Source organism: Perissodus microlepis, chromosome 17 (assembly GCF_051167445.1).
Source record: "Perissodus microlepis isolate ML-2025 ecotype Zambia chromosome 17, ASM5116744v1, whole genome shotgun sequence".
Taxonomy (NCBI): Eukaryota; Metazoa; Chordata; class Actinopteri; order Cichliformes; family Cichlidae; genus Perissodus; species Perissodus microlepis.
Window position 1 is genome coordinate 35,691,288 of NC_140477.1, and position 13,655 is coordinate 35,704,942.

Below are 13,655 nucleotides of genomic sequence, written 5' to 3' on the forward strand. Positions count from 1 at the left end.
AGGGGACTCCTGCAGATGGGTGAGTTGTAGCTAATTTGCAACAAGTCACGAGAGTTTTGTGTCTGGCCGAGGACGTGAGCGATTTGCGGCCTTCGGGGAGCTCAAGAAGGTGAACGTGTTACGACCTTCCAGGGCAAGAGCTCCGAAGGAGTCTTCGTGTAGAATCACGGAGTGACATCCCTAGCGTCTTGTAAAAGATCCTAACTTCTTCAAAGGAGACTGGGGGTGGCGGTGTTCGTTCGTTGGTCCGTAGAAGGCAAGGAACCTCACGAGAGACGTCTCGTGCAGTAAAAGAGAATCTAGATTCCAGGAGCAGCTAGCAGAGCCGGATTAGCGGCTCGAGAGGCGGCTGCGGCAAGCGCTCCACCGGGCGGCCAGGGACAAAACTCAATATGTGACTGTATGGTAAGAACTGAGTAAATGTGTGGTGTGTAAGATTGCAGAGAATGGTTGTGTGGGAAAAGTTGATGTGTGTGCAAAAACAGAAAAAAATGGGGTTAAAAAATGTTGAAAATGGGGAGGAAAAAAAACAAGGAAGAAAAAAAAAGAGAGGAGAGTAGAAATGTGTGTAAAAGTTGTTTCCAACTAGAGGGAGATGGTGGTACTGCAGGCCACTAGCTCCCCTAGGATGGACACACAAAAATGTCTTTTTTAGCAGACTTGTTGATGAAAATAAGCAAAAAAAAGGAAAAAAAATAGGAAGAGGGTTTGGTGTTTTTCAACACAGAACAACTAAAATCTCTCTGGGTTTTTAAGAAAGGGGAATTCAGAACCACAGAGAGATGTGTTGTTTTAAGCAATGAGAAGAATGATCAAAATGTCTCAGTGTTCACTTGCAGGTGAAGAGCAGACCCTGATCAATTTTCCACGTGCAGCAGTCGGAAGAAAATTATAAGTTAACACCATTAGAAACACTCAAGCCAAGTTTTGTTTGTCACCCTGAGAAAACAAGCTCCAAGAATCTCTCCCTGAAGACAAGAAATGCAGTTCCAGAACAACGATGGATATCATGAGCTCACAGCAGCATCCTGAGCAGTGAAGAAAAGGTCCAGCAGCAGCAGCTGTGCAAGACAGCGACAGCAAGGAGAAAAATGGCATCATCATGACTGGATGAATGGATGTGCATTTCCAACGAGCTGCAACTTCACTGTGTGTGAATAGACTTTGAAAAGACTGCCTGAGTTGGACAATTGCCACTTTTGGAGCAAAATGGCAAGATGAGACAGTGGAAAACACAGGACAACTGACTCTCACTGGACTGCTGCAAGGGGGGGAGATGAGATGAGACCACAGTGGAAGGAGCAGGGGAGGACATGGAGGAAGCTGTTGTAGTGTGGGAATGAAATTTGGGTTTAGGAAACTGGGAAGAAAAAACGACTGCCTTGCGCGGAGAATTGAAAAGTGTCTGGAGCACCACAAAGAGGAGAGGCACACAAAAATTACACAAACAGAAAAATGCATTAATCCTACTAACACAAACACACATGCAATGAAGCTCATGAAGATCAAACAGTATTTTAAGCATGCATTTGTGTTACCATCATCTTGTCCGGTTCACTTAGTAGGTTAAGAAGTTATACATAGACTAGTGAACTAGTATTATTTTTGGGGAAGGATGATTGAATCATTGCAGGGGTGAACAGAATGCTGCAGGGGGGTCAGATGAGTGGAGACTAATAGATTATTGAGTTTCTTGTTTCTGATGTGTGGGGGAGGTCTTATCATGACACACATCTGGTTACATGGGAAGAAGCTCATCATCTAATAGAATATTGTTGTTGTGTGAGGTGTGACTGGTGGATGAAAGTTTTGGGGATTTACTGATGCATTTTCTTTTGGTACCACTTTGAACCTGCCAATTAGTTTTGTTTTGATCTATCATTCTAAGAGAGTATGCTTAGACAACTTCTAAAAAGAGGCCTTCACATTTTTATTTTTAACAGTGCACTGAGATTTTTGTTTGGCAATTTTCTCTTTTTCAAGCAGGCCTGCAAGATCGGAATCGAAAGCGCTACACAACATGTTGAACAATCGCAAGTGAGCTTCTCCAAAATTAAAATGGGCTCGGGAGAAAGCCACTTATTTGGGACAATCAGAAAACAAGTCCCTGGCAAAAAGGATTCAGCGAGGTAATCCAGTCTAAATTTTTTTCCTTTTTTGAAATGACGTCATTGCTGGCAGTAGAAACTTATTGCATCACGAGAGGTTCTACTGTCAGCAAATAAAAAATGGGGACTGACTGGACTGACAAAAGCTTTGACTGACTTGACACCAGTATGCAAGATTGCACCTCCACCTCGACCTGACCAAAGGGTGGATGTATGTATGTTTCTTTTTACAGGAGCAGAAAGGTGGCAGCAACATCCTGGGTTGCATGAGTTTTGGGCCGTGCTGACTTAACCTTTTAATTGCCACTTTCTGTGTCTTTGTGAATTTACCAGCAGTGTGTTATTCATGACCTTGTATTGTTTACAATGCAAATGTCACTGTGAGAAAGTGTGCATACAGATGCGCTGCGCTAACATCTACATCACTTTTTTCACAGCAGAGAATTAATCATGTGGTCTAATCACATGATTTACAGCAGGACACACCACTGGCTAATGTTTTTCTTACGACAGGGCCTGGAGTGAAGCTACTCCAGGGGAGCCCTGGAATTTTTAAGAGACATTGCACAACTTTATTGTGCATGTCTAATTGTGCTAAGCTGACATAGGGCAAAAGAGGGTTTTTCCGGAGGAGCTTTCATTTTAAATTGCAGGGACCGTGACATGAGGGATATGGAAGAAGAGACTGGGGTGCAAATGCAGACCATGACCGGGAGAGAACGCTTCAAGAGGACCAGTGAGAAGCAGGAACCATCTGCAGGACAGCTGACAAATGACAGTGGGCTGCACCACTGGGCTTCCAAAGGATTGTCATGAGGAGACTTCGCACAGCAAAATCTTAAATAAAATGAAAGAGATTTCTACGTTGACGTTGAGGAAGACAACAGGAGTGTAAGACTTGCTCTGCTCCTAATCTACAGCCGCGTTGGAACAGAAATCGAGGGATGGAGAGAGCGTGCCAAGCTCCAAAGGTGACAGCGCAGAGGGAGATCAGCGTTGGAATTATGACTCTGTAAATGGCACAGACACCAGGAGCCATGACCGGGACTGAGAATGACCACCTAATGCTGTTTCACTCTGCCATGCAAAGTACTTTGACACTCTGGAGAAGGCCTTTCCTCTGTATCATTGTTGTAGCCATTTGCATGTGAGAGCTTAGATTGTGGGGAAGATTAAAGATGAACAAAGGGTGGTGGGAGAACAGTGAAGTGAGGATACACAGTGTGAAACTCCTTTAAGTGAACAATAATGTTGATGTGATGAACAGAATGTCAGGAAAGAAATTCTGGTATTAATGTGATTCTTTGATTTAAGAATCAAAGGGTGGGATTGTATAGGAATTTCTTTTACTTGTGTATTAATCACATTTTATTGTATGATGCTTTGGTGCCACTGGATTTCAACATGTCTGACACTCATACAGTAAGACAAATGGTGGGGGTCTAGTAAGGAAGTTGGGGAAAACAGACGACTCCACAGGAAGAGACTTTTGTCTCTTCGAGGACTCTGGGAGGTAGCAAGGGAGTGTGAACCTTAAGGTGTGAAACAGCTGTGTACTGCCTTTTGTTCCTGGAGAAGGTATTTAACTGAGAGCCATGCTAGGCTCAGAGAGGCTCTGCTGACCGTCTGCCCCGCGGACATGAAGGGGCTCCATCAAGCTTGGTTGTCTGTTCTTTGTGTGCTTTGATTAAAGAATGTTAGCTACCGCTCACCGCTCGTCTGCAGGCTTTATTTAATGGAAAACTTCCACAACAGTATACACAGATGTGAGAGTGGCATACATTTTATATCAGTTCACTGACTGAAAGCAAGAACACATATTTCCCCCAATACACTTATTATGTCAAACTGTTTTTAACCTCCTAAGACCAAAACTTTGTCATGGCGTGCATTTTTAATTTCTCTCTGCTATTTGGGCTGATTGGGACCTGATGAATGTAAAAACAAAGAATTATCTGATTTTTTTTTAAAAATTTTTTTACCTGATTTTTGTTTCTGAGAAAAATGAGATCAACATAAGAGGACATTCATTTTAAATTTTGAAAGAACAGTGGCAGTATAACGTCCTCATAAGTGGATATCAGGCCCTTGTCGAGCAAAAATTTGTATTTTGGTCTAGACAACCCAAAATGTGATGTCCACATATTGGGACACCAGGTCCTAGGAGGTTAAAAGTTGAACGAGCCCAATTTGTTTTGAGAAGGACGCCAGTGAACAGTGTGCTGCTGTATTCTAACTGTCCCAAGCAGCATACTGGGCAGCGAAGGCTGTCATCTGATTTTTAATTGCAAATGCAATGGCCATAATCAGATCTTATTGGAATGTCTGTGCAAAGCCAACAACCTTGATCTGGAGCTGGAGAGTGACAGCCAGACATTGATTCCATAACCTTTTCTAAATTATACAGGCAACAGAAAGGATTGTGTCTGTTTTTCCCCTCTCGCTCTCACTCCATCTCCCTCTTATCAGCTGTCACAATAATGAGCAGCAGGGTTTTTTAGGGGGAGGGGGACAGCCTGTGAGCACAGCCTTTGGCGCAGTGTTGGGATGAACAGCAATTGATTAGCTGTGCGGCCATCTCAGACAGCTAAGTCGCAGCGCGGGCCGTGCTTTGATACTGGATGACAGCAAAGTAAATGTCTGCTGAGATAATGAGGTGGCCTCAACACACCCTAGTGTGTCAGCGCTCTACCAGTCGTGTGTAAACAGCCAATAAAAATGGTCGTGTGTGTGTGTGTCTGCGGCATATATTAAACTGGCCCCAAAGGAAACAGGACAATTCACTGTGGCCTTTGTGCCAGTAGGGAGAGAGGCCACTTCAGTTGCTCTAGAAAGAGACAGGAGTGGTGAACGCCTGAAGGCTAAGGAAGCAGGCTTATGACTGGACATTTGCCAGTTAAGCTCCCAGATCAAGTGAAGGATTTGAAAGATTTCAAACCACTTCTGTTGGAACGTAAAACTCATAAACTACAACTATTTCACACAAATTACTGCCTCCTTTGTTCTTGGATGATATGACAAGCTGTACCCTTATTTATGTAAATTTAGATTAGCATTCATTGTGGACAATCACCCATATCACTTACTGGCAAGACTGATATGATGAGAATCATAACTGAATTGTTTTGACATAACATGTCAAATAAAATGTCAGTGACTTAGCTGAGAGCGTCAAGCCATTTACTTTTCACAACACGCAGATGTGTTGCTGACGGCCTTTAGGGTTATTACCTGGCTCATAAGGTACAATATAAAGTGGAGACTGACATGGGTTTAATTCTTAATTACTTAATAATCTAAGATAGAAACAATAGCCAGGAGAGCATAACAATGACTTGTGAGAAATGGTGCCACTGCAAGACTACTGGGGTTTGCAGGGGGGTGTGAAAAGCAAAAAAAATCACTGGCAGCCCAAATTTGAGTAGTACCATGCCGCCTTCTAGGGCTCATATGCAACAATTCCCTCTTTGTAACTGGCAGTTAGTTCCAGTGACCCACATTTAAAGTAGAGTATTTACCATACTGTCATATGCCGGTCAGTGGTTTTCTCTACCAGCATTATTAGTTCAATTAATCTTCAATCACTTTGCCTTAAAGTCGCAGGTTATATAAGGTAAATAGTATTTCCAGGTAGGATTTGGTTACAGATAGGCAGCAAGATATGGTTCACCAGCTCACCATTAACAACATAAATCCAATTTCCTGTTGTTTGAGATATTCTGCATTTCTTTGACATTAGCCTGCATAGCAGACGTGATCCCAAAAACCAAACTAGCCTTCCATCAACCAATCGTCCTACTGATGTTTACCACTGTTACCAAATGCATTCGTTTTCCCCTTTTGCCAGATAGAACCAGCTTTCTTCTGGCTAAGTGTTTGATGCCAGTGTCTCATGAGTCATAAAATTTTGTAAAGGGAGGCATTTCTCTTAGAATAACATATGGCTGCAGGTCCTAATAAGTTGTGAGCAGAAATAACTCAGTGATGTGTTTTCAGGGCAGAAAAATATTTTGGACCACACCACATAGTTGACAAGACATTTCACTCCAGTCCAAATATGCAAAACCCTAATAAACAACAGAACAGAATTAGCAGGATTCCCCCTAAGCAATGAATTTTTGTACCAAACATTATGGTAATTAATTTGTGAATTGTTGTAATAATCCAGTCTGGTGACTGATATAGCTAAAAAGTACAGTCTGGCTGCTTTGCTCCTAGATAACAATTCAAGTCATGCAGACTTGCATTCAATTAGAAAAGAAATCTCGCATACAAACAAATACATGGTTTACTTGCAACAAACAAAAGACAAAAGGGCAGGAGTACTGTAGTAACTAGCAAAACTTCATCGGCTAACTAACTAACTAACTCTAGAGCAAAGCTAGAGCAGACATCTACATATCCCACTTTTAGAAACAAAACAATGCAGGGAAAAGAGCCATTCTTTTGAATCTAGTTTCAACAAAAGAACAGCATGCCCAGCCTGTTCCCTCTCTAGTAGATGCCCAGCTGGTCCCAGAAATCACATATATGGTTTCTGGTTACGGCTTGTGTATGGGAACGCACAGTGAGGTTCATGACCAGAAAGCCACTGGTGTCAGAATAGCGCGGCCAAATAGGCAGACGCTGCTCCCGGCAGAAAGTTGTCTGTTGGCTCCTGGAGGAAGGGTCGCCAGTGTGAGCGAAGGCACCCCAGTAGCACAGCATTCGATTGGACAGCAGCTTCTCCGACGGTGACAGGGTGAAGTTGGCCACAGAGGCTGAATGAAAAAGAAAGGGCAGCTCTGCACCATGGCAGGAATGCTCATAGCAGAAAGTGAGACCTGACCAGACACTGCGGTCCGAGATCACATGGTCAAAAACATACATCCAGAACTTGCTCCCCGCTGCTGTGCCAGCACGTGCTGACCTCCTCGATGGACATAAGAAGACAAAATCGGTAACAATCTGAGGAAAGGAAAATAAGAGGGAGATGGTGAGGTCACATTATTTTAAACTGATTTCAATGATTTCTCAGCACTGTAGTGGCTCAGACTTAAATAACTTTATATCTCTTAATTGTCTTGTTATTAAATGTTTTACAAACAAGCATGTTGGATGAAGATAAAACCCACTAACTCTGATGATCAGCATTGTTTTTCCTTTAGTAACACCACCTGATCTTTGTGCTTTTTGCAGATTAAGACTGGAGTAAAACTTGGAGAATATACCCATGTTCTCAGGTCAATAACTTCTCATGGCCTGCCATGAATAAGCCTTTTATAACACATTATATAACTCCATAAATTATATAACTCCAGAAAACATAACCTTACTAATAGTACCACCAAAGTCCAGTCAGACATCCCATGGGTGGGTTGGCACAAAATTGTCTTAGTGCCTGAACTATAATGAAATTTGGCAAATCTACACTCTCAGGATGATTTGTAATGACTTTCACAAACCTGGACTTTTTATCAGCTTTATGAGGCATGGGAATAGAGAACCGGTTCTTGTAAAGAACCAGCTCCTAGTACTTTAGTTCCTTGAAATTGTTGTTCTGCTTGCCTATCGGTTCTATCTGAACTTGTGCAATAGTCTGCTGATTGTAGGAAATGTACCAGGGGAGTGTGTGGAACTGTAGTCTATAGGTTTATATTGTTAACTGACAATTATGAGACGTTTCAGGTTGTTTTGTAACGTAACATACTGCATCACTTAAGTGTTCCGGGTAATATGTGCACTACATTACTTTTTTGAGCAATAACGCCAACACTGATCATAACAAAGAGCTGAAATACCTTGAACATGCCACACAGCATGCACAAAAAGAACGAATACATGAATGTCATGTCTTTGATATGCTGCTTAACGATGGTGGCCACTCTCAAAGTGCAGCCAGTGAGAACCTAATGAAAGTCGATAAGAGAATCAATAAGTAAACTAATCAACAACCGATATCGATAATGGAGTTGGAATAACTAAATTCTTATGAATCCCATCTCGATCGTTGCCTGGTAAATGGACTGGCTCTTATATAGTGCCTTGCTAACCTACTTGAGTACTCAAAGCATTGTATAGTATACCTCATCATATATATACATATATATATATACATATATATATATATATATATATATATATATATATATATATATATATATATATATATATATGTATATGTATTCTTGGAAAAAGTTAGGACTTTTCATTCTCGACCGAAATTAACAGTACCGCCACCATATGACTCAAATTATATGACTCAAATTACCAAAACACATCAGTAAAAACATGTCTGTAATTTTGTGGTCATCTGAAAGCTAGAAGAAAACTGATGATGCTTAAGAGGTTTATATGTGTATGAAAGACGCTATTCAAAATTGTAAAACAAGCCTTTTGCTTGACAGGCAGTTCACTCAATATTCCTCATACAGTAATGGATCAAATCTTCATCAAACTGTTTTTTCTGGAATAATAAATGGTGGATATATCATCATCTCACTCTTCAAAGTGAAGTTAATAATGAATTGCCTTAAACTCACACTCATGTCTCTGGTCCTCTGCTGTAGTCTCAATTGTGAATTTCAAATCTCAGTAAAGCTTGATGTTCACCTTACCATTTACGGCTTAGAGAAAAGCACTGTGTCTATTGGGTGCTGCTTTCTGAGTGACAAGTTGCTACCACAAAGTCCTTTAAATTTGCAGTCAGATCCACCATTCACATCTATGATGCTCACCTAAAGTTTGACATTGCCAAGGGTCATGTCAAGGTAGGTAAGCCCACCTTTGCGAAAACTGTCATTTACTTATGACCACTCAAGCTTTTCAAATAGCACTTTAATTCTGCACTTTACCCATCAGTGCAGTGTAAAATATTTGCTCCCTTCTGAATTTTTTTTTTTTGCAAATTTGCCACACTTACAGATCCTCAACTCATTTTAGATAATCAAACAAATGTTAACACACACAAAGATTACCCTAGTAATTACCATATTCTTATTATATTACTATGTCTGTCTCTCTCCGTATTACAGCTGAGATAGGCTCAATTCACCCCATGACCTTGAACTGGGGAAACAGAAGTGGGTGGGTGGGTGTGTGGATGGATGGATGCCTACTGCCTACCCTTTGCTTAAAGCCATAATAACCTGTGGGTTAAGGTTAAGTATGGACAAATTTCATGGCTGTATGTTCCATATGCTGGTTAAGTAGCTCTATATTAATTAACTAGTCAGATACTAGTATTAAATAGTATTAAACCTGGAAACAAAATGAAAACAACCAATCTGATTTAAAATTAAAGAAACATCCAAGTCGGTACTTTACCGCGATTCTTGTGGAGTTTGCCGTGTGTAGAAAAGAAAAAGAATAACTAATTAGCCTTGCATCTACAAAGAGATGGGCTAAGGGCAGAGCAGCAAAAATGTTGTTCCCTCTCGGCTAAAAGGAAGCAAAGAAAATGAAGGTAGACTGTCTTCTCCTGCCTGTTACCTAGAAACCAATGTGTCTTTTTCAGCAGCACACAACCTGCACCCACACAGCTGAACATCTGAAAGCTGAAAACAACATGCTGACTTTGACGGGACTCTCTCTGTCTCTCTCACTCAATTCTTTTTATTTATTTATTTATTTTTTGCCACACAGGTTAATGATCATGTCTCACGCATTCAAGGCAATACGAGCACAAGTTATGTTTACTATATCTTTTGAAATGAATTTCTCCTCACAACTTGGCACTATTTTATCAACCGATTCATACTACAACCTGGGTTTGCCTCTTATCTGTATTTAATTTAATAACGGTACAGTACTCTGTTTTGGGTAACCACTGTCCTTGATGTAAATATGTAAAAATTGTGTATGTTTCTGTTCTGTGTCTTGTGTACTGTTTGTTTGTATATGTGTCTTTATCGCTGCTGTTACACCCAAATTTCCCCTTGTGGGACAATTAAAGGATTATTCTATTCTATTCTATTCTATTCTATTCTATTCTTCTCTCTCCCCCGTCCAACTTGCTCTCTCGTTGCTAAAATCTGTTTTTGTTTTTGGGCACGCTTCTTTTCTCCAGTGTCAGATTATTGTCATGTTCAGAAAGAACAAATACTTTAAAAATTCCATTCAGTAACTGTTGTGCATTTGAACGTATTCATCTATGGATGTACACCGATCAGGCATAACATTCTGGGCACTGACAGGTGAAGTGAATAACACTGATTATCTTTTCACTGTGGCACCTGTTAGTGCGTGGGATATATCAGGGAGCAAGTGAACATTTTATCCTCAAAGTTGATGTGTTAGAAGCAGGAAAAATGGGCTGGTGTAAAGATTTGACCTGGTTCGACAGAAGCCAAGCTGTGATAGAAGACGGGGCAGAACATCTCCAAAGCTCCGGCTTTTGTGGGATACGGTGGTTAGTATCTATCAAAAGTTGTCCAAGGAAGGAGCAGTGGCAGCAAAAGAGGGAACAATGCAAAATTACCATGTTACCAAAGGACATTTCAATTTCAATTACTGACATTTTTATTTACATAAGAGAAGGCATATCACAACCATTTTCAGTAAATGTGGCCACTGAGGTCATGAGTTGGCTGTTCAACAATGAACACTACTTATCTCCATACAGTTTCCAGGCCTTGTCATCTCTCCTAGGCCAGAGCCACCAGGAAGCTCTTTCCACCACTTTCTTAAATGAGTTCTTCTCTTGTGAACCCTTAAGCCTAATGTTATCTGGAGATACCAGAATGGTTGAGCTGGGCCACTTCCATTGTAAGCAGTCATGTAATGCTGGACCATTTGCTGATACTAGATTGTTTTCCTGTCTGCTGCTGCTTCCTAATATCCCACCTTCTGTTTTACTATTAGTTCCACCTTTGTGGTTTTATTTCCTACATGTGACCACATGATGACATCTGGTAAATACCACTTCTGAGACCTAGAGTGTTCCACCCAGACTGATCCTCATCTTCTACCCCTGGAATAACTTGCCCTTGCCTCTTTTCAGTAAAGTTAATTGTGTTCAATATATTGTTCTGTGTCATGGCACCATTTGCGTCTCCATGGAGATAATGTTTGGGGTTTTTTTACATCCTGATAAGGTTCCTTTCGGGAAATTTTTTTTAGTAAGAGATGATGACAAAAGACAGATAGCAAACAGCAATCTGCTTAAATGCCAAGCTTGGGAGTAGAAAATAGGTTATGGCTCTTTTTCATACAGGTTGTTTGATAAAACATCTCAAAGGTGCACCAGAGAGGAGAGGTGCGGCATCTATGTCAGAGCCCAAGTATGAGATTTTTCCAGTCATCAGTAGAAATCACACAGAAACAACACTACCCAAGTTGCATCACTCTGTATAAAGCACATGAACTGTCTACTGCAGGACAGTCCAAGCTTTGGCCTCACTAGGCAAAGCTTTTTCAGCTTAGGCATGTCAGGTTTGCTCTTTCATCATGATGCACTCCAAAAAGTACTGTTCACACTGTGCTGTAGGACAAAAACAAGCTCAAGACCAAGACTCTGAACTCTAGCTTGCTGTGTGCCTCTCACTAACTTTAGAGCATTATAGACTAAACCTGGTTAAGGGTCAGCTTACTGATTCTTGTCAGACTAGCTCACCAAACTTCAGAGAACTTTTTGATGTCGCTACTAACTTATGACAATATTTATTTATTTATTTATTGCATTTTGAGAGGTTAGCTAAGATACGACAGTGGTCTAATGCCGAACAAACATTGTTAATGCATTGTGTTTTGACTGGTAAATCTCAGGAAGCCTTTTCAGCTTTATCAAAGGCTGACAGTGAAAACTATGAAACAGTTAAACAGGCTGTTTTACAAACTTACCAACTAGTTCTTGAAGCTTATAGACAAAAGTTTAGAACTTCCCAGAAACAGCAAAGCCAAACTTATGTGGAATTTGTTCGTGGGCTAAGAATTTTGTTTAACCGTTGGCAGGTTGCCTCTGGAGTAAGTACATTTGAACAGCTGGGGGAGCTTGTTTTGCTGGGCAGTTATGGTCCACTCTTCCTAAACGAGTAGCTACATACTTGAATGAGGAGAAAGTGAAAAATGCTTCTGATGCTGCAGTGTTGGCAGATGAGTTTACTTTGACAGTCAAAGGAGGTTGTGGTCGGAAGCAGGGAGATTGTCTTGTTAGTTGGGAGAAAGGGCCAACAGAATGCAATTACTAAACAAGACTCTACCAACGCAAATTGAAACTAAAGTAGGACATGCAACTACTGTTTAGGTGAAGGGCACTGGGAAAATGAGTGCCCTTTGTTGCAGGCTGAGGCTAAATCTGCACAGGGAACTCGTTCAGTGAAACCTACTGCCTTTGCAGTTTTGGCTGCCCCTATTGAAAGGAATAAGGTAATAGCTGCTGTGCAGTTTCACACTAGGTCTGCGATTACTCCTGGGATTATTCAAAAAAATTCACTGGATTTCCAGTTCACTGACCCAGGGTATAGACCATACGTATCTGCAGGTTTAGTCTCATTGGCGGGTCATGACCAGAAGATAGCTGTAAACATTCTTAGAGACAGAGGTGCTTTGGATTTATCATTTATTTATCCCAGTGAAATTGATACTGGTTGCTGTTCTAAAGTCCTGGGTATGAGTTGAAATGTAATGACTGTACCGTTACAAATGTGCCACTAAGACACAGAGATGAGGTAAGCCAGACACAAAGTACTGTGTGATCACTCGGGCCAGGAGTAAAGACTCTCCCGAAGATTCTTTTTCAACAGCTTCTAAGAATAAAAACACAACCAATGTTTTAAATGTGTCATTTCCTCTGTGAGAATATGCTTTGTCAGTCATGTGTAGTGAGGGATGACGCATCTTTACAAGAACATTTCAGTTGGTCCACCCTACAGATGAGATGGAGACAGCCAGGTATTTTTTGGATGATGGCTTTTGGTTCAAAAATGGACTCATCATGATAAGTTAAGCTGGGCATACACTGTGCGATTTATTCAGCTCCTGCTCAAACTGCACGATTGACTCGCAGGGGTTAGAAGTTCGTAGGTCACGATGCAGGGTCTCACACTATACGGCCCGATGCTCTGATGCGACCTGAGTGCTCACACTGTGCATAACATGAAGGTTATACCAGAACTTCTGTCGCTTGCTCTCCCTCTCTGTCTTTCACCACCACCATCAACTTTGCTAAATTGCTAATGAAAAACATTGATCAGGCAGCTGTGATTGAGCAGCAATGTCCATCCAACTATTTTCACGGTTGTTGTGGTCGTGATAATTTTGTGAGGCCACATCGAAAAGGCTCAGATGAGCTTTCCAAAGTTCTACAAGTTGTGCCTCTATCGCTTGTGTCCAGATCACACGCTGCAGCGCCGTGCTGCTCCGTCTTTTTCACCGACATTTATGGGTTTGCACGCGCGCAGTGTGAGAAGCTGCGGTGACACCCTCACGACGGTCGCAAGGATTTCAAAAAGGTTTGAAATCCTCATGACCAAGCGGTTGATGATCGGGAGCTGGTCGTGAGGCGTTAATCGCTTCTCGTTACCCCACGTATACTACACGATGCACGACACACGATGGTGGCCACCATCG

The 13,655-nt window shown here is 41.4% G+C and overlaps 1 protein-coding gene across 1 annotated transcript in view; it reads right to left on the minus strand.

Annotated features, from left to right (window-relative positions):
• Positions 1-3,816: 3,816 nt before the first annotated feature.
• The window catches only part of LOC146370008 (cAMP-regulated D2 protein), a 30,305-nt gene continuing 20,466 nt past the window's right edge, over positions 3,817-13,655 (minus strand). The window contains exon 8 of the mRNA XM_084909513.1: positions 3,817-7,055. Coding sequence (XP_084765639.1) covers positions 6,603-7,055 — 453 coding nt within the window. The 3' untranslated portion in view covers positions 3,817-6,602. The remainder of the gene's footprint in view (positions 7,056-13,655) is intronic.